Source organism: Platichthys flesus, chromosome 15 (assembly GCF_949316205.1).
Source record: "Platichthys flesus chromosome 15, fPlaFle2.1, whole genome shotgun sequence".
Classification (NCBI taxonomy): Eukaryota; Metazoa; Chordata; class Actinopteri; order Pleuronectiformes; family Pleuronectidae; genus Platichthys; species Platichthys flesus.
Window position 1 is genome coordinate 15,700,893 of NC_084959.1, and position 24,031 is coordinate 15,724,923.

A 24,031-nucleotide genomic window follows, 5' to 3' on the forward strand; every position below is an offset into this window, starting at 1 on the left:
ACAGGAACCAGCAGCCAACCTGCTCTGCCCGCTGACCCACAGTCAGCCCTCCAGGGGGATATGGTATAAAGTGTACCATTATGAGGTAGTCTACCTTTTGAGCTACAGCTTATTAAACACATTGGATATTTGAATATTTGTTACATGATGCATTTATTTTTACACAGCATTTAGATAGTTGCTGCACCAGGTGGCAGTTTAATCCATCTTTACATATTGTGACTTTGAAATCTGTATCAATTCAGCATATCTTAGAGCTAATCCTACATTATGTATGTGGGATAAAAATATACAGACTTCAGGACCAACTGAAATAAGTAAAGTTCAAAACAGTTATATTCAGTTACAATTAAGTAAATGTCCTTTATAACTTTCCACCACTGTTCTGTGGTCTGCACCAGAGCGACACAAGAAATGGAACTGGAAACATTGTATTACAGAATTAATGATACCAGTCACTGTGTGAAGTGACTGTCAATAACAGTCACTTCTCCAACAGGCAGTTACCCAGACTGCAGCACTGAGGGAAGGCTCCACAGTGTGTGACGCTGTCAAGGGTCATATCACCATGAGAGTGACAACAAAGCCACTCCCTTCACCGTGAATTATATTTAGCGCACCCTGACATGTAAGACTAACCTGGACCCTCACTGGACTCCTCAGCTGCCACTCAGCTCAACGGAGACACCTCTAGTGCGTGGGGGGATTTATACTTCTTTACAGCCAATCTTCAATCTGTGCTCGTACAGAGAGACCAGGCAGTGGTTCGGGTTGTGATGGTTTGTTGAGCACTGACTGAGCATTGATCTGGTCAGAGTGGGAGGGCGGCAGGCGGGATCACAGAGCAGCCAGAGCAAACTATCTTAGAGAATTTTATCTTGGTGCTGCACTTTCCTCAGGGCTTCAGGAAAACATGGCCTCTCTGTGAACTGAAGCCACTGAAGTGACTCCGGAGCTGTGCCGCGGTGGGAGATGAACATTATCAGGTACGTCGCTCTTCATGAAAATAGCCAGGGTACTTATTTAGAAACATGCTGGTTCAATAGTCTGAGGCCACTTTGTCTCAGACCGTTGGACTCCCCCAGTTCCAAAGTTTTTAAAATGGTATAATCATATCATATTATATTTATATGATATATATATATATATATATAATACTGTTTGTATATATGTGGATATACTCATTTTAAGAAGTATTATTACTATATGAAAAGTAATTGGCTGGATCCTTTATTTCCTGCCTGTTGTCATTCATATTTACAACAGGTGCTCTCACTCTCAGTGTGATCATATTTATAAGTGACATTTTATTTGACAGTAAAGCTTGTTTTGCCATGCCATAACGAAACCCCATTGGAATTTAAACTAGAAACCTATGTTCTGGGGTTGGGGAGCACTGTTGGGTACTGTGTCACAAGATCAATGCTGAGGCGTCGTGTCGCCCCAGCCCGCCGCAGGGCAAACTCTCACACACTGTCCGCTGTGTCCGGGTCCGTTTCATCAGCGCACACTGGATAGATCGTAGCATTTCCGAATACAAATGGTGAACTCATGATCGATCAATGTTCCTATTGAAAAGTGACTCCTGGGTATTACTGAAGCACAGTGATCTTTGGTTGCAGGGTGTCTGAAGCACTACGCCGCGAGCCAAAAACTGATACAGTATTTGCAATTATACACAGTCAAGGGTTGTCATGAGTAAATCCTGAAAGTATATGTAACTGATCATTCATTAACAAACAACCTTATTATCAGACTTTACTGAAAGATTTTTCATGAATAAATGGGTTAAAAAACAGGATACAGTGATGGGTATCAGGTTTATTCGGATCCTGAAGTGACCCCTTTTAGCGTTGCTCAATTAAAAGGTCAGAATGACTGTTCAATGAAGAAGGTGCCTTGTAGTGACAAATCAATATAAAATTACCATCCTCCTCTGTAGTTCAATTCAACTCTATTCAGATATTTTAGCTTTCAGCTTTTGGGAACTTTATTACTGTTCTGGTTCATATCAGGGAGCTGTTTTCAGCCACACTGTGGAAATACACTCTGATGTGCAACTTGCCCAGCAACAAACCACAGACGTGCTTTAGTAACCATCCAGTAAATACAGTAGACATATTATGCTCATATTCATGTTATCAATGCTGAAGGTTTACATGTTCTTATTTTGTTTTTAGGAAACACATCACTTTCCTCACATGTCCATTGCTCCAGCTCTTCTTTTCAGCTTCTGTTTGAAAAGCTTGGTTTTAGCTCCTCTCTCTTTAAGGCCTTCCTCCAAAAAAGCTACTTCTACTTTAAAAAGTTCTATGTCAGAATTTTTATTTGCGGATTGTTTTTGCTGCGTTCAAATAGCATACAAATCAGGTCCCTCTGTGTGGTTTCAGGACATTCCGTTTCCCTCATCCAACAAAAAGTTTAACTATTTCGGATGAAGCTTATGGATAAATTTACACCTGACATTTTTTCTTATTTTTTACAGTCTTACATCCTGTTTTTTTCCATAAAGCTGAGACCATATCTGTGAGCCAGTATGGGGGACTGGAACTTGTTGGGGAAGCTGCTGGAGAGCGCCCAGGAACACTCCACCGTTGTGGGCAAAGTCTGGCTGACGGTGCTCTTCATCTTCCGCATCCTGGTGCTGGGAACCGCCGCTGAAAAAGTTTGGGGCGACGAGCTGTCCGGCTTCACCTGTGACACCAAGCAGCCTGGTTGTCAGAACGTTTGCTATGACAAGACCTTCCCCATTTCTCACATCCGCTTCTGGGTGATGCAAATCATCTTCATCTCCACGCCGACCCTCATTTATCTGGGCCACATCCTTCATCTGGTCCGCATGGAGGAAAAGGAAAAGCAGAAAGAGAAGGATCTCGACATCCAGAGCGAAAAGCAGCAGCAGATGCTTGACAGAAAGACAAAGAAGGCCCCAGTTAAGGACACCCAGGGACATGTGCGTTTGCAAGGCGCGTTGCTGAGAACCTACGTCTTAAACATCGTTTTCAAGACCCTGTTTGAAGTGGCTTTTATTGTTGCTCAGTACTTCCTGTACGGCTTTGAGCTCAAGCCGATGTACACCTGTGACCGCTGGCCCTGCCCCAACGTGGTGAACTGCTACATCTCCCGACCCACCGAGAAGACGATCTTCATCCTCTTCATGCTGGCGGTGGCCTGTATCTCCCTGCTGCTCAACCTGGTGGAAATGTACCACCTTGGTTTCACAAAGTGCCACCAGGGCCTCCGCTACAGACGATCGCAGGCTGCAATGGAGGCCGCCAGGCAACTCAGTGAGCCGGTCATGCCCTTCGTACCGAGCTACAACTACTTTGCCGGTCATCCTGTGGTGCCCGAGCCCTTCCCCGCGGACTCGAAGTACGGCCTAGTGGAGCCAAACTCTGCTTACAGCCCCTACAACAGCAAAGTGGTTTACAAGCAGAACAGAGACAATATGGCCGTGGAGAGGAAAGGAAAATCGGAGGGGGAGGATGGGAGTGAGAGGAAAACGTTCACTCCTGCCATTGAGATGCCCGTGGAAAACCAGCGCAGAAACAGTCAGTCGAGCAAGCACAGCAACAACAAGAGCAGGCTGAACGACCTGAAGATCTAGAGGAGCCTCTCCTCATTCTCAGGAACCACACACTCTAGCCTGTAAAGATATTTGCACGAGTATGGAGAACGGTTCGTGACAAAGCTACTGAGTGAACGGAAAAGAGATTATTGCTGTGATCGATTTGCAAGTCAAGATTTGAGAGCACACAGGGACAGCTTTGTGTGCATAGAACAAGTATTGAGTGAGTTAACCAGAACTCCTCAGCTCACAGGACTTTTGAATATGAAATGTGAATTACCCATGTCCACGAGTAAAGGAAATATCCATAGATGGCTCTTGTTGTCTCATCTTTTTTATGGATAAATCCAGTAGAGCAATTGGCAAAATGTTTCTAAATGTTAATAAATTCTACCCTTCTCTCACTGTCAGTTTGTGGATGATGCTAACATACATCATCTTTCGGCCTAATTAGCTCAAAACAATGTTATGTATTCACAAATCCTGCCCTTATGTTCTCTACAACGTTGACTTGTAAATTAATTAACGCTTATGCATATTTGCTGGTGACAAAGATGCAGATTACTTGAGATTTTTTTGTTTACAAACAAATGTATTTGAACTAAACTGCAAGTGGTATGTCAAAATAAAAGATGTTGAAATATCTATGAGCCAAATAATTTATCATTTCAAGAAACTTTTCAATAAACAAAGGCAATCAATTTCAACATGTTTATTTGGGTTGTCTACGAATTGACATATTGTGAGTTACGATACCATTCAATGATTAATCATGCTTACTTATTTCTGACTGTAATTCAATAAAATATTGAGCAGTAAACACGTGATTTGTCAAGATTTCACATCTACTTTGTTCATTGACGGGCTGAGAATAACCTCCATTCATTCCCCACCAGATATAAAAATGTCAGATTTACACTGAAAGCTTTTTATTCTGCTCACATTCATATTTTTCCACAACGTATCCACCTGCTGGGGGCTGATGAGGGTGGTGCGATGTAAATAAAAACCCAGTCATTCAAATGTGTTAGTTATCCCTCAGCCAGGGAAATGTCACATTGTGAGAGCTGAACAATGTTTGCATTAATACAACCGCTTTAGGATGTTTATGGGATTTTAAACTCAGTTACTGTGAAGATCAGATATACAGTCGGTGTAGATTTCAAGAGTTTGGATTGTTTAAGTCATGAAAAGAAATTCCACTTCAACTTCATTTGAAAAATGTATCTGAGCTTTTATGAATAACGTCCTTGTTTGAGTTTAAATGACCAGTCTTTTTTTTTCAAATGATGAACAAAATATCACATGAACGGAGAAGCAATTTCCTCAAACCATATCTCGTCCTTGTGAACCTACAAGTGTTTTTTATCCAAGTGCGCTTTAATCTGCTGTAGCACAAGAATAATACTTGTGTCTGTTTTTAACATTATACACAGACACGGAGATCGTATATATCGCATAAGAATATCCTAAGGGTATGTACATACTATGATTATTTGTGGAGCTGTGTGTGATCCTTGCTATGCTACAGTCCGCACTGTGCATCAATGCAGCCCAGTTTTCTTAAGCTGCCATGTTTACAGCACGGTCTCCACCAGCTGACAGACGGAGTAGCCCTGTGGACGGACGCATTTTCAAAACACATACCATCATACGCCGGTGACTGAGAGCTACGCTTCAAAGGCTTCCTCGCTGCAGCTATAAATAACTCCTCATGCTCACTTTGGAGGAGCATTGTGGGAGAAACGGGGGCAGGAGGCCAAAAACCCTCTTGCCCTGCATCCGAAACAATAACCAGCTGATGCCAAAAATTTAACCCAAATATTGGCAAAGGGCCTTGTTGTTCACAGCATAATGAAGCAGCACTAAAATAGCCAAACACTGGCCAGAGGGTTGAAACAGTTATTAAACAGCACGGCTTGTCAATGACAGCCCTGTGTGTCATCTGGCCTCGAGCAGGGAGGACAACTGCAATAGTTTCTTTCATTTAGTCATACTGTAACTATTTGTTGACTGAGTAATTAGCTCGGTTTCGCTGTGATTTATTGGTTTGTCATTTTAACTTCTAACCTCTAATAAAGCTGATGAGTTTTAAATGTAAGAGCAGCAGAATTAGTTTAAAGTTAGAATCATTTTGTACAGTCATATCATGATTAACCAAGGCCAGTGGCGTGCAGGATAAAAGTGCAGCCCTGATGCACGATGATAGAACAGTTTGTCCGTAAGAGGAGAGAAATGTCTCCGGTGACTTTCATTAATGCTGCGAACCAAGAAAAGAAGTCTCCGACTTTCAGGGCAGCCTTATATCGCTTGACAGGACAAGGCTGAAAACTGACAGGTGACGGGGGTTAAGGTTACAGTATGAACTCCGGGTTATAACCAAATCTCTGAGCCAGAATAGTTTGAGCGACACATAGACACCATTCGCCGCCGGGGTCACACCGCAGCCCGTCAATCAAACAGACAAGAGTGCCCACGTTTAAGGACGAGTCAACGTGGATACATTTCTTGGTTAATGATGATTTATTGTGGTCCAAAGTATGATCCCTAATGTCTGCCATTCCATATAGAGGCTATTTATGTTGCTGCTGTGTCACGCCCACCTTTCAGGTCTCTGTCATTAAAACTTGGCCTTTGGTATACAGAAGCACCACAACTCATTTAGATCATGTCTGGGAAATTCTACACACGATGAGCATGTGGATTTGAAATAAACACAAATATAAATAATTTCTAGTTTTCAAACTTTTCTAATTCAGTTAACATCCTGCTCCCAATCACATGTGGTGAAACAAACCAGTAGTAGCATCACAGAACTGTGGTTTTATTAGACTGTAGATATGTATTGTTTGTTGTTGGTGTTGCTGTAGACCAGGCCGTTCAGTGTATCCATTTTGTGTCAAAGAAATAAAAAATGATCCACACAGTGGCTGTGCTCAGTTTTGGAAAAGTAATTTCGGTGTTAAGAATTGTCCGTTAGCAACTTTCTAAATCCTACCTAGTTATAACCATATATGATAAACTGTTCACATGCATATAGCTAAATAAATACAAATCTATACAGGCTGATACGAACCAATATTTATTTTAAAATCATGTTGGTCATGTGTGAGTGCATGTAGAGGTGCTTCATGAAGTAAGAATGAACCCAAGCTATATTTTTCATAGAATTCTCCCTCTTTATTCTGGTACATTTTTATGCAAATAATAATAGAAAAACATAATCAAGCAGGTAAACAGAAAAATCTGTGCAACATACCTTATTTTGCAGAATAAGATGTCAATCAATCTACAGTCTATAAAAGCTGTAGATTCTATTTGCACATAAAATGATATGAGGACTTGGTTGATTATATACTAAAGCAGTATATGGAGCAATATGACGGTTAATGGCCTATCTGACATCATGCCAGGGGGGCTGAACATTTCCCTCTTCAGTTCCTCCGAACGCTTCTCCTTGAATTTATTTCCACACCAAGAGAAAACCACAAACATAAAAAAAAAAAAAATCAACTCAAGTGCCAGCTTTCAGAAACCAGGCCTGAGGAAATACAGCAAAGAAAAATATTGAGCATCAAAAAGGATTTAACCACAGTTCTATATTTTCCCCATGAAGGCCGACAATTTATTTCTTGAAAGCAAACTTTTGAATGTTTTCTAAAGTGGTATCATCAGAGATAGACTGAGCATGTCACAATTCTAGCAGAATTATTACAACACACTCTTTTATAATATGAATCTAAAAATAACTTCTTGGGAGTTTGTCGATGGAGCAGCAAGAAATGCAGCAAAAACCTGCAGATAAACGGTCAATCTGAAACAGTCAGACCACGGTGTGTTGAAGATAGATGAAGAATATGATCGACTACTCAGCTCCCGAAGATTCAGGCTGAGCTTTCATGTTGAAACTCACTACGTTTTCATTGTGGCTTCAAATACTGAAATTAAGCCACTTATACATTTTTTATTCAAGAAATCACAATGCACCAAAGACGGGTTGTATTTAGATATTTCCCCCCAACATTAGTCATGTAAACAGTAACAGTGAGTTTTACATAGTTACAATGAAAACTAAAAGGATTATGTACAACCCACTTGTATTTTGTGTCAATTAATGCAACAATTATACAATGAAATGGACTTTTTCTTTAAGTCTTAAGTGAAAAAATAAGTACTTCATTCAGAAAACAAGAAAATGCTCAAAGGAAATGTCAAAATAGTAATTTCAGCAAACTGAAAATTGCACTTGCATTTAGGAAGCTTCTAAAACACGTTTTTTTCCTCTACACATGCAGAAATAAAGCTCTATAAATTTGTGAATTTGGCCCCAGGAGATAAAACACGCTGCAGAGGAAGCAGTCGTGACCTTTTGGAATCCAACACCTCTGAGATCTGGCTGAGATACAGGCACGTGTCTGCAGCTTGTGGATCTCAAACAACTGCGCAAATAATTCACTGATACAGAAGCGAAAAGAAAGAGAAAATGCACAGATAAGAAGAAACTAAGTCGAATCTTTCTTAAGTCAGCTGAAATGGTTGCTCTTTGTTGACTAGCATAATGTGGCAAATCCTGTAACTATGCTACACATGCTCTATACTTATGTTACAGTCAAGTTGTGCGCTCTCTCTCTCTCTCTATATATATATATATATATATATGTATATATATATATAACTCAGTCATATACTTTACATATCCCAGGTTGAAAAAAGGTCCCTTTTCTCCCTTTTTATTATACACAAGTTGCACCCTGAGATTCGATAAAAACAAAATGGCCTTCAAAAAGGTTTAAATTGTGTCCACAAAAGTCTGCTAACTCATATATTACACTTCCAATACTAGCCTAATAAATACAATAATCAAACACCTATTGCACTGACCTATGATTACAAAACTGCTGCAGCGATACTGGAGCGGAACACCCTACGTATGCATTAAGACAGACAGAAGCAAACAGTGAAGATCACACACGGCACATTTCCGAGACTTTGTCAGAGGACGACACAGGTGGTCTCCCTGCAGCAGCGCAGAGGGATTCAAACTAGTTTACCTGCAAAGATCAAGTAGCTGATGTCATACTATAACATTGTTAGTGCGTGTGCTGAGGAGAGATGAGCGTGCTCGGGCAGCGCAGCTTTCTCTCATGTTATTGCAAATGCATAATATCATTACAGAATCACTTGCACTTTCAATACACTCTATCCGACATCATCCTCATCTCGGGAATCTTTCCACGGCTCCAGCACTACAGCTCGTCCCTGCTCTCCGTACTACCGTTAGCTCTGCGTCTGTATCGACTGGAAAAAGCTGGTGTTTCTCACAATGAGCTGACATTTACAGGATACACTCACCAGGAGACACGGCAGTCACAGGACACATTAGCATTTACAGGATGTTTCACTTTACAGCAGCGAATAGTGATCTCAAAGATAAAATGTATATCGAGACATCCAGAAATAAAATCTTCCTGCATTCGCCCGGGTCACCTGCCTGAGTCACCCGTCACGCAGCATGACATCAGAGACGGCGGCCATGACAAACTCATGTGTCATATTTCTAAACTCAGAGGACTGGACTGAGTGTCTCCTTATACGATATAAAACTATAGTTTTTGTGCTCCCGGGCAGACAGGGAAAATAGATTGAACTACATTTTATACGATATGAAGAATCTGAGGCTACATGAGAGAGAATGCATAATTCAATTCGAGGAACTGTCGCCCTGAAGGGTTGGTGAGTGGACTCACACAACAGTGTTTAAAGTGACTTAACGATGGTGTGCATCATCCAAACCACACACTGACACATGCACACACAGATTTTGAAATCAATATATAGAGCCCGACCAATTTATGTTTGCCAAAAGAAAATTCTATTTTTAGTTATTTATAATGAAGTTTATGGATAAACCGTAAAATTTCCAGCTTCAATTACACCTCTTTTCCATGAGGGTTTAATAAGAACATCTTGGGAATCATTGCCATTGCGTATATATATATATATATATATATATACACGTTGTTATCACAATTTTTTTTACTCCCTAATATTTGTATCAACATCGGTCCCCTAAGATCCATATCGGTCGGGCTCTATTCTCCAGCCATCTTAATGACTGCCTCACCAACTCCGACCACCCTCTCAAAGAGACTTAAATTCAGGATGACTTCTAGGGTTGCAAGCAAAGCATCAACTCACTCATATATCCTTTCACTTCTTCACCTTCAGCTTCAGCTGGGCAACCCTGGCTTGTGCCAGTTTACGCTGAATGTCACAGGGCCTTTCGAAAAACCTGACTATGACCGGCTCGTTGAGCAGAGACGCCAGCACCTGTTCGAACGAGAACGACCAATCCACCTCGGTTCCTGCGTCCTGACTGTTGTTGGAGCTGGCGGTGTCAGAGCTCTCCGGGGGGCTGGAGGCGTCTTCGGCTGAAGACTCCTCCTCCGCAGCAGCAGAGACGCCAGAGGGCTTCGTGGACTCGGTCGGGCTGCTCGACTCCTGCAGCCTCCGTCCGACCTCTTCCATCCTCAGGAGGAGGCTGGTAACGTGGGCCACGGCTCGGTACAGAGTTTCCTCCTCTGGGTCGCCGTGGAAAATGTTGTACAAGGTCTTGGAGAACTGGATGAACTGATTCTGAGAAATAAATAAAGATTTGTTCAGCAAAAGGAAAGTTAACTCTGTTTTGACACTTCACACTGTAAAAAGTAAACAATGTATATTAAATTACCTGATTAATACGGGGAAGGTCCTTGATGGTTTCTTCTTTCTTCAGTATTTCATTTTGCCACTGTTTCAGGTAGGCCTGCAGGTCCACCTTTCCTCTACCTGTCACACACAAATGTTATCACACAAAACTCTGTTGTAGCCATAGTGCGTTCATAGCAAATGTGTGTGCATCATCACCTCTTTCTGGGCTTTTCCTTATCACACCATCTTCTGGAAGATCGAATGCTAAAATTTAAAATCAGCATGAGAATAAACTGTAGAAAACAGGTTTCCATGAAAATCTTTTGCAGTCACTACAGAATTAACACAAAATGAAGTGGGAAAGTGAAATTGCAGAGAAGAGAAAGAGTAAAGAGGCTAACCAGTTAGTCTACTCAAGTGAGAGGAGTCTTCAGTCACTGGAATAAAGTGCTGGGTTCTTTGCTCCTTTACGTGCAAAGGACTACCTGTAAAAGCTAGAAAGATACCGTCTGTGAGTGCACAGTGACCAAGAGACAGAGGTGACAGAGGATCCACCAGAGGTATGGAGAGGAAATCGTTGATTGAAGAAAACATAGAAAATCCATAAACATTGACTTATCACTTTATTAATCCCTATAAACAGATTCTGTATGGGAATTTGCAGAATCTGAAAGTTAGGGACAAGAGTTTGGAAGTATCTGTTTCTTGTTTGACCAATCATGTTTGAGCAGGCTTTCTCTTGCCCGCAGGTAAAGAGTCTGTGTGGAGAGCAAAGTGTTGGAACACATTGTGCGCTGTCATCTTTTTAATTAACCTGCATTCAAAATGGATCAAGACACACTTACATAAATTCTGTGCGAAGAAAAGAAAGTGTTGTTTTGAAAACATAAATTCTGCCTGTATCACTTGATTTTCTTACTCTACTATAATATGGGGTGTGATGTACTTCTATGCTGCAACCCCCACCACCGTGTGTGTGTGTGTGTACGCATGCGTGTCAGTTTGCATGCCTGGATTATACAATTGCCCTCACAAGCCTGCAGACCTATTATATTTGCCCGACAGCTTTTGTGCCTAACAGCCTGATGACTGTCATGTTGGTGACTTCAGTGTTTCTTTGTCATGACATCTATTATTGGCATCCATTCATGATCCAAACATGATAAACCTGACTGTGGTGACCTTTAAATTATAGCCAGGAAGCATATAATATGTCCATCCAAACATCTAATCTAAACTAGAGTGGCACTCAGTACAATACATACCCTCCCCATTAAATTCAATAAAGCTACACTTAATTTCACACACTCCTATATATATATCAGTTTCCTTTATGTGCCTTATTTTTCCATGAAGATCAAAAATGTAATGGGTTTTTCCCTGACCCATAGCACATCCTTCAACGATCTGTGGAAATCTGTTCAGTGGTTTTTGTGTACGAGCAAACAAACTAGAACTCTTTGTCTCAATCCATCACCAAATCTTATGGACTGTTTCTTCACTCATGTCCCATCTTCCCACCACATTTCATTGCAATTCTTGCATAATCTTGTTTACAAACAAACAATCCCCTATACACAATAAAAATGTTCAGCTTAGATACAAGAGTAAGCGAAATGCTAAAATATATTAAGGTGCCAGTTTGGTTTGGTTAAGTTAGTTGATATAAACACATTCAAATCCATTTTAGTTGAACATGCAGTACAGTAATTTACTCAAATCCAAAATCTACACTCACTTCACTCTCTGACTGGTCGGCTGTGCGGAGCTGAGGAAGGAGCTACAGACCTAAGCCAGCGCTCTTTCTATCTAGTTTTTATATGTGGCACTTTTCATGTGTACACCAAGTCCAACACTATTCATGTCTTCCTGAGAGAGCGGAGATGCAGAGCTGTTAGCAGTGAACTCCTGATGTGAACGTTTGTCCTTTCTGTAATGCCCTCAGAATAGGAAACGCCCACGGTATGTTCAGCCAACATTTCCTACTGTGAGGGATATGCAGATCACAGTAGCCGAGCTTAAGGTGGATTTCACTTCCCTGATCAATGCAGTGTTGGGCCCTGTTCCAAAGCCCCCCCCCCCCCCCAGCCCCTAACCATCGTACACAGCCACACACTTTGATGCAGGCTCTCTCTCTGATCATGAAGGCTTGCGGCTGCCCGACTCTGAAATCGGTTAAACGTTTGAGGTCTTTGGTTTACTTTTTCTTTACACTATCTTTTCTCAAGTCAACGTCTCTGCACACTTTGCTTCAGGAATAGATTAAACCTCAAAATGCCTAACATGGTGATGTCAAAATGGCAACATCGAAGGGGAGCATCAGTGCATCGGTTGCATATTTTCAAAATGCAGCCTGCTTTTGCTAGTTTTTTCAGGATTACCAACCCTAGCTTTAATATTATGTGATATGGCATTTATTTCAATTTACCAAAGAATGATTCATTGGTATTGGTGAAAAGAAAAATCTGGCATATTTAGGGAACTGATTTGAAATGTTACATCTTGATAGAACCTGCCCTCGGTGCTGAAGCGGTGCGCTTCCTACATGAGACATAAAACAAGCTTTGCTGCTTGATGTTCACTGGCCCGGCACATCGCAAAACAGTGCCTCTAATCTGTCAGTTGTAATTTGAGCGGCTCTTCCTCATCACAGATCCTCTTTGCCGAGAACACGCCCGGTGCCAAATGCCCTCACAGCGCCATGGACCCGAACATGGCCATGGCAAAGTTCTTTCACCCAACATGGACTACTCCTACCCCTTCCCCTCAAGCCCCCCCCTGCCACATCATGCAGACAAGAGCCACACATTCCATGACAGTTTCTTCCCCCAGGCACTGTGCTCACAATGCTGAGTTATGAGCTGGATCATTGAAACAACTACTCATACCACAGACCGATGACCTTGTGTGTTTATTCCAGCGTGTTCTGCCTCTGTGCGTGTGCTGCCGTCATGTTATTGCTTTGACGGTGGAACCTGGAGACTAAAGAATCCTGAATGCTAAACATTTGCAGATCGTGAACTTTGAACCTGCGGGAGTCAACTGACACTATAGATATGTTGTGAAAGAAATGGGTCAGAAGTTCAAGCGGAAGATACAGTAACACAAAAAAAGCAGCAAGATAACAACAACACAATGGGTTAGGTGTTAAAGTTGTCACATGAAAAGGTTAAATTCAGATTTGTCGCTGCTAGTTTTGTCCGTGGCTCGTTACTCACCTGGTGGCAAGTGCAGCTTGAAGAGGAATTTCAGCTTATTTGTGAAAGATCCACAGCACAAAGTGTCTGCAGGAGGAAAAATGTGCAGTTAGCAGCAGGAGTAATGAGGTCAGCCACTGCACTAGTAGAGAAAAATAATAGAGCAACGGAACCTACCGATGGCCCAGCAGAACTCTTTAAAGTTGACAAGGCCGTCCTGGTTCTCGTCTATCAGGCGGAAGACCCAGAGGGAGAGGGTGCTCTTGGTGGTGCAGAAACCCCAGGGCTCCAGGAGAGAGAAGAGCACGCTGAATTGTTGGAAACCCAACTGGTACTGCTCCAAATACGCCAGGCTGGGGTCATGATGGAGAAGAGCTGGACTTTGCATTGTCCAGTAGCAACTGAGGAAATGCTGCCTCTGCACAGAGATTGCCAAGAAAAATGTTGGTGTCTCTTATTAACTTTGCTGCTTATGCACGATGACACAGGAAATAGTGCCGCATGATTTTTACTCACTTTGAACAAATTATAAAGCTCATCGAGGTTTGAGGCACTGAATTTGACTTCTTGGGACACCACTCGAATCTGAAAATAGATTTGAAATAAATCCTCAATGCCACAGCAGCAATATAATTACACCACTTCCTCCTTAAGTCAACTGCCACTTACAACATTTTGCTTGGTTGTATCCTCCAGTGTCTGGATCACATAGAGTTTGTTTCTTTTCCGTGAGCTCTCAACCTCCTCTGAACGGATGTTTCCATATTTCTACAAAAGGTAAAATAGGTTAAATTGACTATAATACCCGACTTCGCTGAAGGAAACTGACTCTGAAATATCTGGCTGTACCTCGTAGGCCTCTCGGATCAGTTCACTGATATCCACGTTCAAGCGGGATGAATTATCATTATGTCCCACTGGCGCTTGCTGCACTGTGGAAGGTAACGGGCTGTCTTTGTTTGTTACACTGTCAAAGAATCTGAAAAGAGAAATAGACACATTCAGTGATGATGCCTAAAGTCGGTCAATCCTGCCTGGTCTGTAGTCATACACACTTGCTGAGGATGGTGACGGCCTCTGCGTCGTCATGGCAGCTGATCAGTGCATCCATGTTGTAGTCCAGCACCGCCAGGCCGAGCTGCAGGATGGCTTTTATGCCGTCGTAGAAAAAACAGTCCACCACGTTCACGGCGCTCTCGATTGGTAGGACACTGATGAAGAGCGTGAGAAACCAGGACAAGGACACGGACGAGAAGAAACTCAGGTCTGTCATGTGCTCCACCAGCTGGGGCAGGTTTTCCCGAATCAGGTCCTCGAACACGGCCTGGTCAACCAAAGCACCTAAAGGAAGACGGACAACGTTTGAAAGCACAAGTTAATTACTCAAAAATTAGACTGATAACTGTCCCAAAATAACAAACAGGCGCAGTATCAGAATGACATCCTTTGCTTCCCCTCTCACCAATAATTCGGCGGTTAAAGTAATCCGGCAACATCCTCTCACACACGGCCACTAAGAGCCAGAACGCCTCCTCCTCTTTTGCGTAGAGCAGAAGAACTGAGGTGAGAATATTCATGGCCTGAGGAGACAGAGAGGACACTTTCAGAAAAAATAGACTATTTCGGTTAAAAATATAGAAATATATATCAACTGCAAGACCAGCGTGAGGAAGTGCGTGTGTGAGAAATTTGGCTGTGCTTTTTTAGAATTATGTTCAGTGCTTTCAGAGCATCTGTGACCTTTCCTGAGTATTTGTCCTATTTATTTTTAAATAACCTCTACTTTTCAGGGTTACTGCACAATGTCCCAAACTGACTAATCAAAAACGAGGACAACAAGGTCACTAGACAGCTCCGTAAAGATCAGCTCATCTGTCACTGTTGAAACTGCAAAACACAAAGGAAGTTAAAGGAAGTAGGATTACGGCTTCCTCATAATTGGGTTTTGATGTGGATGTTTTTTATGCAAATCTTAATGACCAATAATTGTTCCTAGATTTCCCCTCACTGCCTCTAATGCTACTTTCAGGGATGCTTGGATATCAGAAAACACATCAACAGGACCACTCGCTTGGACATGATCAAGGGAGTTTAGCTGCCAGGAGAAACAACAGAGAATGTCCACAGCAACTGACCCAAACATTGGTGTTCTCACATACAGCCCCTGCAGAAAATTTCAGGGGATATCCAGAATTCAGTTCTTGTCTAAAAGAATCATATAAATACAAGGGGATTCAAGAGGTTTTGACAACGAGGGCCAACGCCAGTAGTGATGCAGTCAAAACAAAAACACTGTGCTTGTTGTTGTGGAAATTACACGTCAAGTACCCAGACACCAGCCCTCGCCAATATTTTCCTGTTGTCTGGACAATCTTCTGCTGCGAAGTCCACTAGGACTTTTCTTCCTGTTAACTACAAGCCTTAAGAAATCACAGTACCTGGCAGTATCCGATTTTCGGGTTCCTGTAGGCATAAGCAGTGAGCACCCTGCGTAAAGCTGAGATCCCTGTGTCGCTCTGAAAGGCCGGGTGCTCTGGCAGAGAGCGGTGCAAGTCTCTTTCAATCTCATCTGTAGCCAGAGTGCTGGTGCCCAGAGACTGTTCAACCACCTCAGTGTAATAACCGGGATGAGTGGCCATGTCGTTCACAGCTCCTACAGGGGGCAAAACCCACGGTCAGTCCAAAAACAGATTCTGCAGTGATCACGCATCAGTTCATTCTTTTTCTTAATTATTTATGTTGAGCGAGCAACTGACATCATACCACTTTCTACCATGCACAGCTTTGAAAACAAATCAAACTCATACGGCATAGTGTTTACTGCACATAACATGAGTTGATGACTAAATACCTGAAAAAAGCATCCAGAGCTCTCCCCTCAAGGCCTCAGGAACACCACGGACTATCAAGTCTCGTGTCTTCCTGGTGAAGAACATACTTGTGCCACGTCCATATTCAGAGAAATGAATGTTCCAAGACTGCTCCTTCATCTTTTCTTTAAGCTGCCAAACACACAGAAAGCAAACATCACAGTTACTGTACATACCTCACAACGCAAGCTTCATTTTTATTCAGTCCACCCCTGAGCTCCATGCTGTAGAGCATAGATAAGTAATGTGGTGGTTGGTGAAATCCGATGTAAGCTTGATTTGAACAGAACTCTGATATTTACCATTTTGGGGTCAAGGTTTTCAACATCCTGGGGGTGGAACACCGTCATGAGCGCCTCTGTGCTGACAGCCTTGCTGCTGTCCTTCTGTCCCACCATCAGCGTCACATCCTCTGGATTGTCCTCAAAGTGGTTGATGAGTGACTGACATTCGCCCCGGATGACCTTAGAACAAATCATTTTCATTGTCAGAAATGTAACTGCAATCTACAGAGTGAACAAGGAGTACGTGAAGACTAAAAAAAAACATGTCACCTCTGATGAAGCGGAGTGCTGAGGGCTGGGAGTGATGCCACACCTGCTGCGAATCGAGTTGGCAAGCCGCTGATAGTCCCGCACCTCGGAGAAACGCACTGCCCTCTTGCCGCGCACACACACCGTTAAAGCTTTGCTGCTGGAGTCGGGCTTCTCAACGTTAACAACCTGGAAGAAGGCAATGTTGGCAGAGCAGACATTCACTTTCCAAGCTCTTCATCAGTATACAGGGTGCAATTTGAGACAAGTGTTTTTTGTTTTTTTTATCCGTTCTGTAATGCTGCCTTCGTTTGACTTTACCTCTCGCATTGGAATGATGATATGGCATTGGCTGCCATCCTGACTGGCAAAACACAGGTAGTTCTCCGAGAGACAGATCTTGCCAAGAGTGTTAAAATGGCAGAAGGGCACCCACAGGAAGCTCTCATGCGCCTCTAACAGGTTTTCCTCATTTGGAAGCCGGAAAAACGTACGGAACTGCGCACTCTTTGCATGAGCTTCTAGGCCTCTGCGGTGGAAATAAAACAGAAATTATTTCTTGAGAAAAACATTATATTACTGGGTCTATATATTGCATTATTATATTATTGTGTCATATTATATTGTTATTATAACTCTAAACTTAAAAAAATGTATCTAAACATTTATTTCCTAAATAACACAGTGATATTCTAGCACTGGAAAGCTAGAATATGTATATAAAATGGTCAATCAAACATCTGACATATTTATACGTACACCAGTATTGCCTTATACACATAAATATGTTGGTACACCAGTATTGTCTTATATACTCAAGGCAGGTTAAAACCAAACACAAATGCTACTTGACTCAAGTCAGAATTGGTTTTTACTCTGGCTCTTGCAGCTGATGGCAGCCAGCTAACAGGATCAAGTAAGGCTGCTCAGTGTAGCGGAAAGACGTCACCTCTTGGTTATTTGCATCGGGTCGGAGAGCGCCGGCTCTTTCTTGAAGGACTCTTTGTCAAAAAGGCGCTTGATAGAGTAGTCGGCCAGCTGCTCCATGATGACAAAGGTTTCATTAAGGTGCATCAGCATGGAGAAGTAGTGGTCCTCTCCGTGAGCCAGGACATGGATGCTCTCGGTCAGAATGACGTTGGCAGTTTTCTCCAGCTTCCAGATCTCGTCCCAGGAGATGACCAGCTTCACTGCAGAGTGGATGGAAATGAAATCAGTCATTAAGGCTCACAAATGCAAGGACAGTGACTGAATGCTCATCCCTTTTGTGATCGTTGTCCAATTTCTTATGGTCCAGTTTTCACTCCAGTAAGAACATACTTAATGATGCCATTACAGACGAAATGCTAAATATTTTTCATTCTGAAAAGGTCCCTCTATGTTATGAGTTAATTATGAGTCTCAACGAATCCACTATGAGCTCCACTGTAATAGCTTTTCACAATGATGGCAGCTGTAATTACCTAGATCTACTTTATGATGGAAAAATGGTCCTCTCAGGCCACAAAAGCCCACTATGGTGGCCATTAGGAGCTGCCACGGACTTTGTAACCACCAATCAACACTATCAAGACAAATGACAGTGATAACTTACCCTCAGACCCCAGCAGGTATGAATAGAAGCACAGGAAGTTGGTGCTGAGGTAGAGCCAGCCCTGGCACGGCACTTTGCCTCTCCAGTAGCTGCATGAGTAATACGTGACCAGCTTTTCCTGCGGCGGCAGCTCAAACCACTTCTCGAACCTCAAGAGTGCCTCTCGGAACTTCTCCGGATCTTCTTCCAGCACCATGGACGACTTCCCTTCCTCAGCAATAAGACCCTGCCAGAGGAAACATTGAAGGAGCTGCAATCAATGTCTTTCTATTAACAGTGGAAATAATTACCGTGTAATATGAAACATGTTGCTGTTTCTAATGACCCCATGTCTATGAAGAATCGGAATTATAACATGAAAAAAAGTAACTGACAGACGAGAAGAGTTTAGAGCCCATTACCAAACTCAGTATTTTATTACATTACAATTTCATGATAATTATAACCTTGGTGAGATATTAATGTGTTAAATATTTGGCTGTGTTTGAGGTTGTGAGTCCCTGTCCTCATGAGCCTTACTCGGATCTTGCCCTGTACAAAGCTGGTGATGTCGTCACTGGAGTCGAACACAGAGAGCGTCCTCATGATGTTCTGCTGCAGCCAATCCCAGTGCTGAACAATCTCCTCTTTGGTGACACCTGATGCAACATCAAGAGTGAGAGAAATTACACAAACACTCAGCAAAACAGGAACATTTTGCAACCTTCGAAGATAAAGGTCTCTTTCAATATCCCCAAAAATTACATCAACAGTTAATTATTATATTACATGAATTTAAGAGTACTGGCGTCCCTGTGATGAGACTGATTGTTGCTGGACGTCAGTAAAAGCACAATGAGCTAATGTAATTTCAAAACGACCGATTAAAATATACATATATATATATATAATAAGAGGAAAAGACAGTGACGTACCACATGCTATCGACCAGTACACTTGTGAGTCGGGTCTGTGGTGAAGGATGCGGAAGGGGGCAACTTTGGATGTGGAGTCCAAGACAGTATCCAGAGTTCCCACAAGGAGGCCTGTAACATACAGTGCAATGATATAACCTTAAACCAAGTGACACGTTTGAAAATCAGATTGGACAAATATCAAATTTAGATGTGATATTTAGGACCTAGCAGACTATTAAGTAACTTTGTATATGTGTATTAACCCATGATTTGATTTGGGCGTGAGAAATCAGGAATAAATGTATCAGATTCAGTGGCTATCTAGGGTTATTCAGTGTATTACAAAACATTTGGACCATTTAGTCTTTTGTTTATATTTGGATCGCAGACTCACAGTCGCTTCACAGCCATGCTGACAGTGGACATAAACAGCGGCCCTCCAGGTCCATGCTGGAGTCACACAACTAAAATTAGCTAAATCTGTCACCTTAACAACTTCTCCCTGACACGTCCTCCATGAATAATTAATAAGCTTGCAGTGAAACCACTCTCTCATGCACCGCATCAGCATCACACCGGCCTGCCCTCTGAACATAGACCAGCTCTCCACACGTTCTCCACGGTAAAGGGATCAAAGGGATCAGGCACAGGTCCTGTAATTTATGTTCTCATCAGTGAAGAGCAACACGCCACTGCAGAGGGGGGCCTAAACACATAAAAGATACTTCAGACATATAAAGAGCTCTTGTGGAGGAAGCTTCAAGTGCAGCTTGCTATTAAACTCCACTATCATTAAACCAGCCAGAGGGGGCCATCAGGCCTTTTGTCCAAGGCTAGAACACCATTCATTACCATCCATTATCTATTAACTACCTTAAAGCTGTCAACCTGTGGCATATTGTTCAAAACTGTGTAACTGTACCATCATTGGAGTTACAAGTACTACCTTGTACCATCATGTACAACTGTTTTCAAAGACACAAGTCAGTAGAGAATGACACGCAGTGAGGTTTAATTACACAATAGGTTTTGTCTCTTTCGGGGTTACGCTGGAATCGAGGATCCAAGCGTGCACTTGATGTTGCATAATGCAAAAGCAGAGTGCGGCTATTTTTAAGAGATTACACACCATCTCTCCATCCATCCATCACACCACCTATCTGTAGAGGGGAGCTGGAGCTGCTGACATTGCTCAAAGGTTGACATTTCGACACAAACAACCACAAACACACTAGAATTCACACCTACAGGCAATTTAATCCCCAGTTGACCTAACCCCAATCTGCATGTCTGAGTACTGGGAGAAAACATGCAAACATTACCTTTGTGTTGTGATGCCGAAGTGCTAAACACTGCACCACTTTGCTTCTGATACATTACTCCTGTTTGAACAATTATTATGATAACGAAGTGTCAATGCCCTTTGAACCATTTTACAACATGTGTTCAGTTACAGTCCCTCAGAAGTTATTTGCTGTCCAATAAGGAAATAATACATGTGAGGTCATCTTGTGATGTTCTAAAGCAAATCTACTTCTACATGGAGGATCTGGAGTAGGTTTATACGATGCAATACGATTATCGGTATCCCTTCTTCACAACAATGGCTCTGGTGTTTTAAGTCCAGTGATGGACAATCATGTGACCTTAGCACAGGTATAGGGCAGCCAATCAGCAGGAGGTGAGGTCACAGACGTTTACCATGTGACCTCTGTGTCATGCAGGGACATTATTATTCTTTTCTTTTTATGTATATATATATATATACATATATATATAAATAATCACTTACTAACAATTCAAACAAGAAATATGGCAATTTGTGAAGAATTTTATTTTTTAAGTGAATAATCTGCTTGAATTTTCAAAATATATTCAATAATGGGTGGTAGGACTGTCAGTTTTTCCAAAATTAGAAGTAGAGAACACAGCGTAAAGGTTCCCCACTGAAACTCCGATGTGTGTCATCCATTACTCAAGAGAACATGCAATAGGTCAAGCTTACAAAGATCCCCCTCTGCTGGATCAGGAGATAACTACCAACCATGATGCAACCGTAGACTGTATTTTGAATTCCAAAGGATCGTGACAGGTCGATAACAAACGTTCAGATAAACACTTGAATCAAAGGGACAGCCCCCATATGTGACAGAGAAAACAGTAAAGGAATGTCTTAAACGTGCATCTTACTGAATCAGGAATTGTGCATGGAAGTTGGAAATATAATCGACCCCCCAGTGTAAATTGTGGCCCCCTCGTAATGGCCCCTGAATTAGAAAAACCCTAGATCCACCACTGGTTTAGCACACAGAGCAGATAAGCTCACTGACACGTACACTAAACACAGAGTCCCTGCTGCCCACTGAGCTGTCACACAGCTGTTCAGCGCCCAGACTGACTCATGGGATTTATAGCACTTGGCTTGTACTTGTTGCCATGAGGACATTTATATATATAAATATGTGTGTGGAGGAGTGCGCTACAGAGCAGCGCCCGCCCCTGTCTGAACACAGCACGTTAGCTTAGCGAACACACAGACACTCAACGCGCTGCGAACTGGCTTTTTAGTGAACGCAGCTTGGTGCAGCAGCGGCAGCAGCAGCTGTCCCCAGCCGCCGAACGTTACCTGTCAGCCCGCCGCCACCTTCTCCGTACCCCCGTCGCCTCTGCAGCACGAAGTACTCGTTATCCTTCTCGGTGAGCCACAGTTTGAAGGCGTTCTTCAGCAGGATCTCCTCCGGATTCAGCCACATGTTGCCAGCGTCCCTGACTTTTATCGGTCAAATCCGCCCGACACGCCACGGTCAGCCGCGACGGAGCCCCACATCAAACCCGTGGACATTTGTTTGTGTCCGGATCGTCAGCCCTCCCTTCCCACGTCGACAGGAGACGCTGCCAGAGGCGCAGGGCATTCTGGGATTGTAGTTCTGTGACGAGAGGGCGGTGCTGAAGGAGATCCTGGGGTCAGCTAGCTCATAAAAGACATTGGATTAAATTATTAAAGGTTTTGCTATTGTATTTAGCTTATCTTTAATTAATAACAAAATAAGCCATTTTACTAAATAAAGATGTTTATATATATTTATAAAATGTATAATCAAATAAATATATATATATAAATATTAAAATAGTTGAGATAAGACTAGATAAGATAAGATAAGATATTTTAAGATAAGATAAGAGGTCAAAGTCGAGTCTGAACTTTACTGTCATTCCGACCATACAACAGGATGTGCCAAGCACTTCAAATTTGCATTTCGCCCTGCTCCTTGTGCAAATATAAAAAGCAAGTAACTTAAGGCAACATAATAAGACCTAATAGACAAAATACCAACTATGGTTTGTGTAATAAGTACTTTACCTATTATTGACAATAAGAAAACAAGACAGGCAAAAAAGAAACAGTGAGAAGCAATTCAAAAGAATTGAATCCTCTGCACGCAGTAAAATGGAGACTCCTTACAAGAATCACAGTGTGGGACACATTTAATTTGATATAATTCTGAAAATTTATGCAAAACCTTCTAGTTTATATTCGGTGATCAAATAAATAACATATTGTTCCGATAAACTAGCACAAGTAGGTAAAGGTCACTCAGTACTCATTAATCAAATCAAACCTCCGGCCTCCTGAACTTTTACTATGAAGGTGGATGTCCTCGTTCAAGTTTCGCTTCTCAGGTTGACTTCCACTTCATGCACAGACCAGGTGAGGCATCACTACTGCACGGATCTACAACAACAAAAAATCCCTGGATCTTTGCTGCTTAATTCCCAGGCAGTCTACTGCTGCTGCTTGTTTCCATGTGATGTTCTGAGGCTGCCCCCTGCTGGCTTCCTCTGCTGCGCTTACTTGGTTTGTGTAGCTTGTGATTAACTAAAGTTGTCCATAAAGAAACTCTTTATTATCCTTCAATAGCAATTTGATGTTCAACAAGCAATCATTGCACGACAAAAATAAATCAATATATACAATGTAAATAAAACACAATATAAAAACCCTATAGACTATTTGTCGGTTGTTTGTTCTCTGTCTCCTTGTTTGTAATTTACATTGCCCCTTTTGAATAAATAAAAGTAATATAATATAGTATAATGAATAAATATCTGAAGCAGAACATGGAAATACTCAAGAAGAGTACACCTCAGAATTGTTGAGCACATTATTTGAGGGTGCGTACTTGGTTAATTTTCAATACAGACCAATCAAGATTTATAAAAGAAAAATACAAATGTACTCAACAAGCCACAATCTGCAAATGATTTTAAAATAAGTATAAATATCTATTTAAAATAAGATTAATAAGGTTTAAAAGGAATCTCACTGTCATGCTTATTAGTAAATGAAAACCAAAATGATCAAAGAACACCTCAATGTTAAAGTGATGCTGAAAAAAAAAAAGGTGCTTGATTGATCCACAATAAAACCTTGACATTACAATGTTCTTTTCATTGGTTGCTAAATTTGGGAAAAATGGCAAAAAATAAAATCAATGGTTCCATATTATTTTAAATTGAATATCTGTGTCTTTGGGATGTCACCTTCTTAGGATCTGCTACAAATTCTTAAATCCCTAAATGAACAGCAAAAGCATTATTTATTGCAAAATAATGCTTTTATTTTTAGTTCTATGTTTAGCTGCTCACACAACTGCACTCCTCCTATGTTAACACCAGGGCGCA

The 24,031-nt window shown here is 41.9% G+C and overlaps 2 protein-coding genes across 3 annotated transcripts; one reads left to right on the forward strand and one right to left on the reverse strand.

The window, feature by feature from the left end:
* Positions 1–820: 820 nt before the first annotated feature.
* On the forward strand, positions 821–4,213 carry LOC133969293 (gap junction alpha-3 protein-like). The gene is made up of 2 exons (XM_062405682.1): positions 821–986; positions 2,486–4,213. The coding sequence occupies exon 2, from the start codon at positions 2,537–2,539 to the stop codon at positions 3,605–3,607; it is 1,071 nt and encodes a 356-aa protein (XP_062261666.1). The 5' UTR covers positions 821–986; positions 2,486–2,536; the 3' UTR covers positions 3,608–4,213.
* Positions 4,214–6,724: 2,511 nt separating this feature from the next.
* On the reverse strand, positions 6,725–22,213 carry tbc1d8b (TBC1 domain family member 8B). 2 transcript variants are annotated; one of them, XM_062405680.1, is made up of 21 exons: positions 21,975–22,213; positions 19,367–19,477; positions 18,972–19,090; positions 18,453–18,678; positions 17,808–18,048; positions 17,180–17,387; positions 16,880–17,047; positions 16,628–16,789; positions 16,307–16,457; positions 15,894–16,108; positions 14,918–15,035; positions 14,511–14,796; positions 14,305–14,434; positions 14,125–14,223; positions 13,972–14,040; positions 13,633–13,873; positions 13,477–13,542; positions 10,660–10,752; positions 10,475–10,522; positions 10,299–10,396; positions 6,725–10,204 (listed from the first exon to the last, which is right to left on the reverse strand). In XM_062405680.1, the coding sequence occupies exons 1-21, from the start codon at positions 22,099–22,101 to the stop codon at positions 9,779–9,781; spliced, it is 3,402 nt and encodes a 1,133-aa protein (XP_062261664.1). In that variant the 5' UTR covers positions 22,102–22,213; the 3' UTR covers positions 6,725–9,778. The 2 variants fall into 2 exon arrangements, with proteins under 2 accessions (XP_062261664.1, XP_062261665.1); XM_062405681.1 differs by lacking the exon at positions 10,660–10,752.
* Between the last annotated feature and the right edge of the window lie 1,818 nt (positions 22,214–24,031).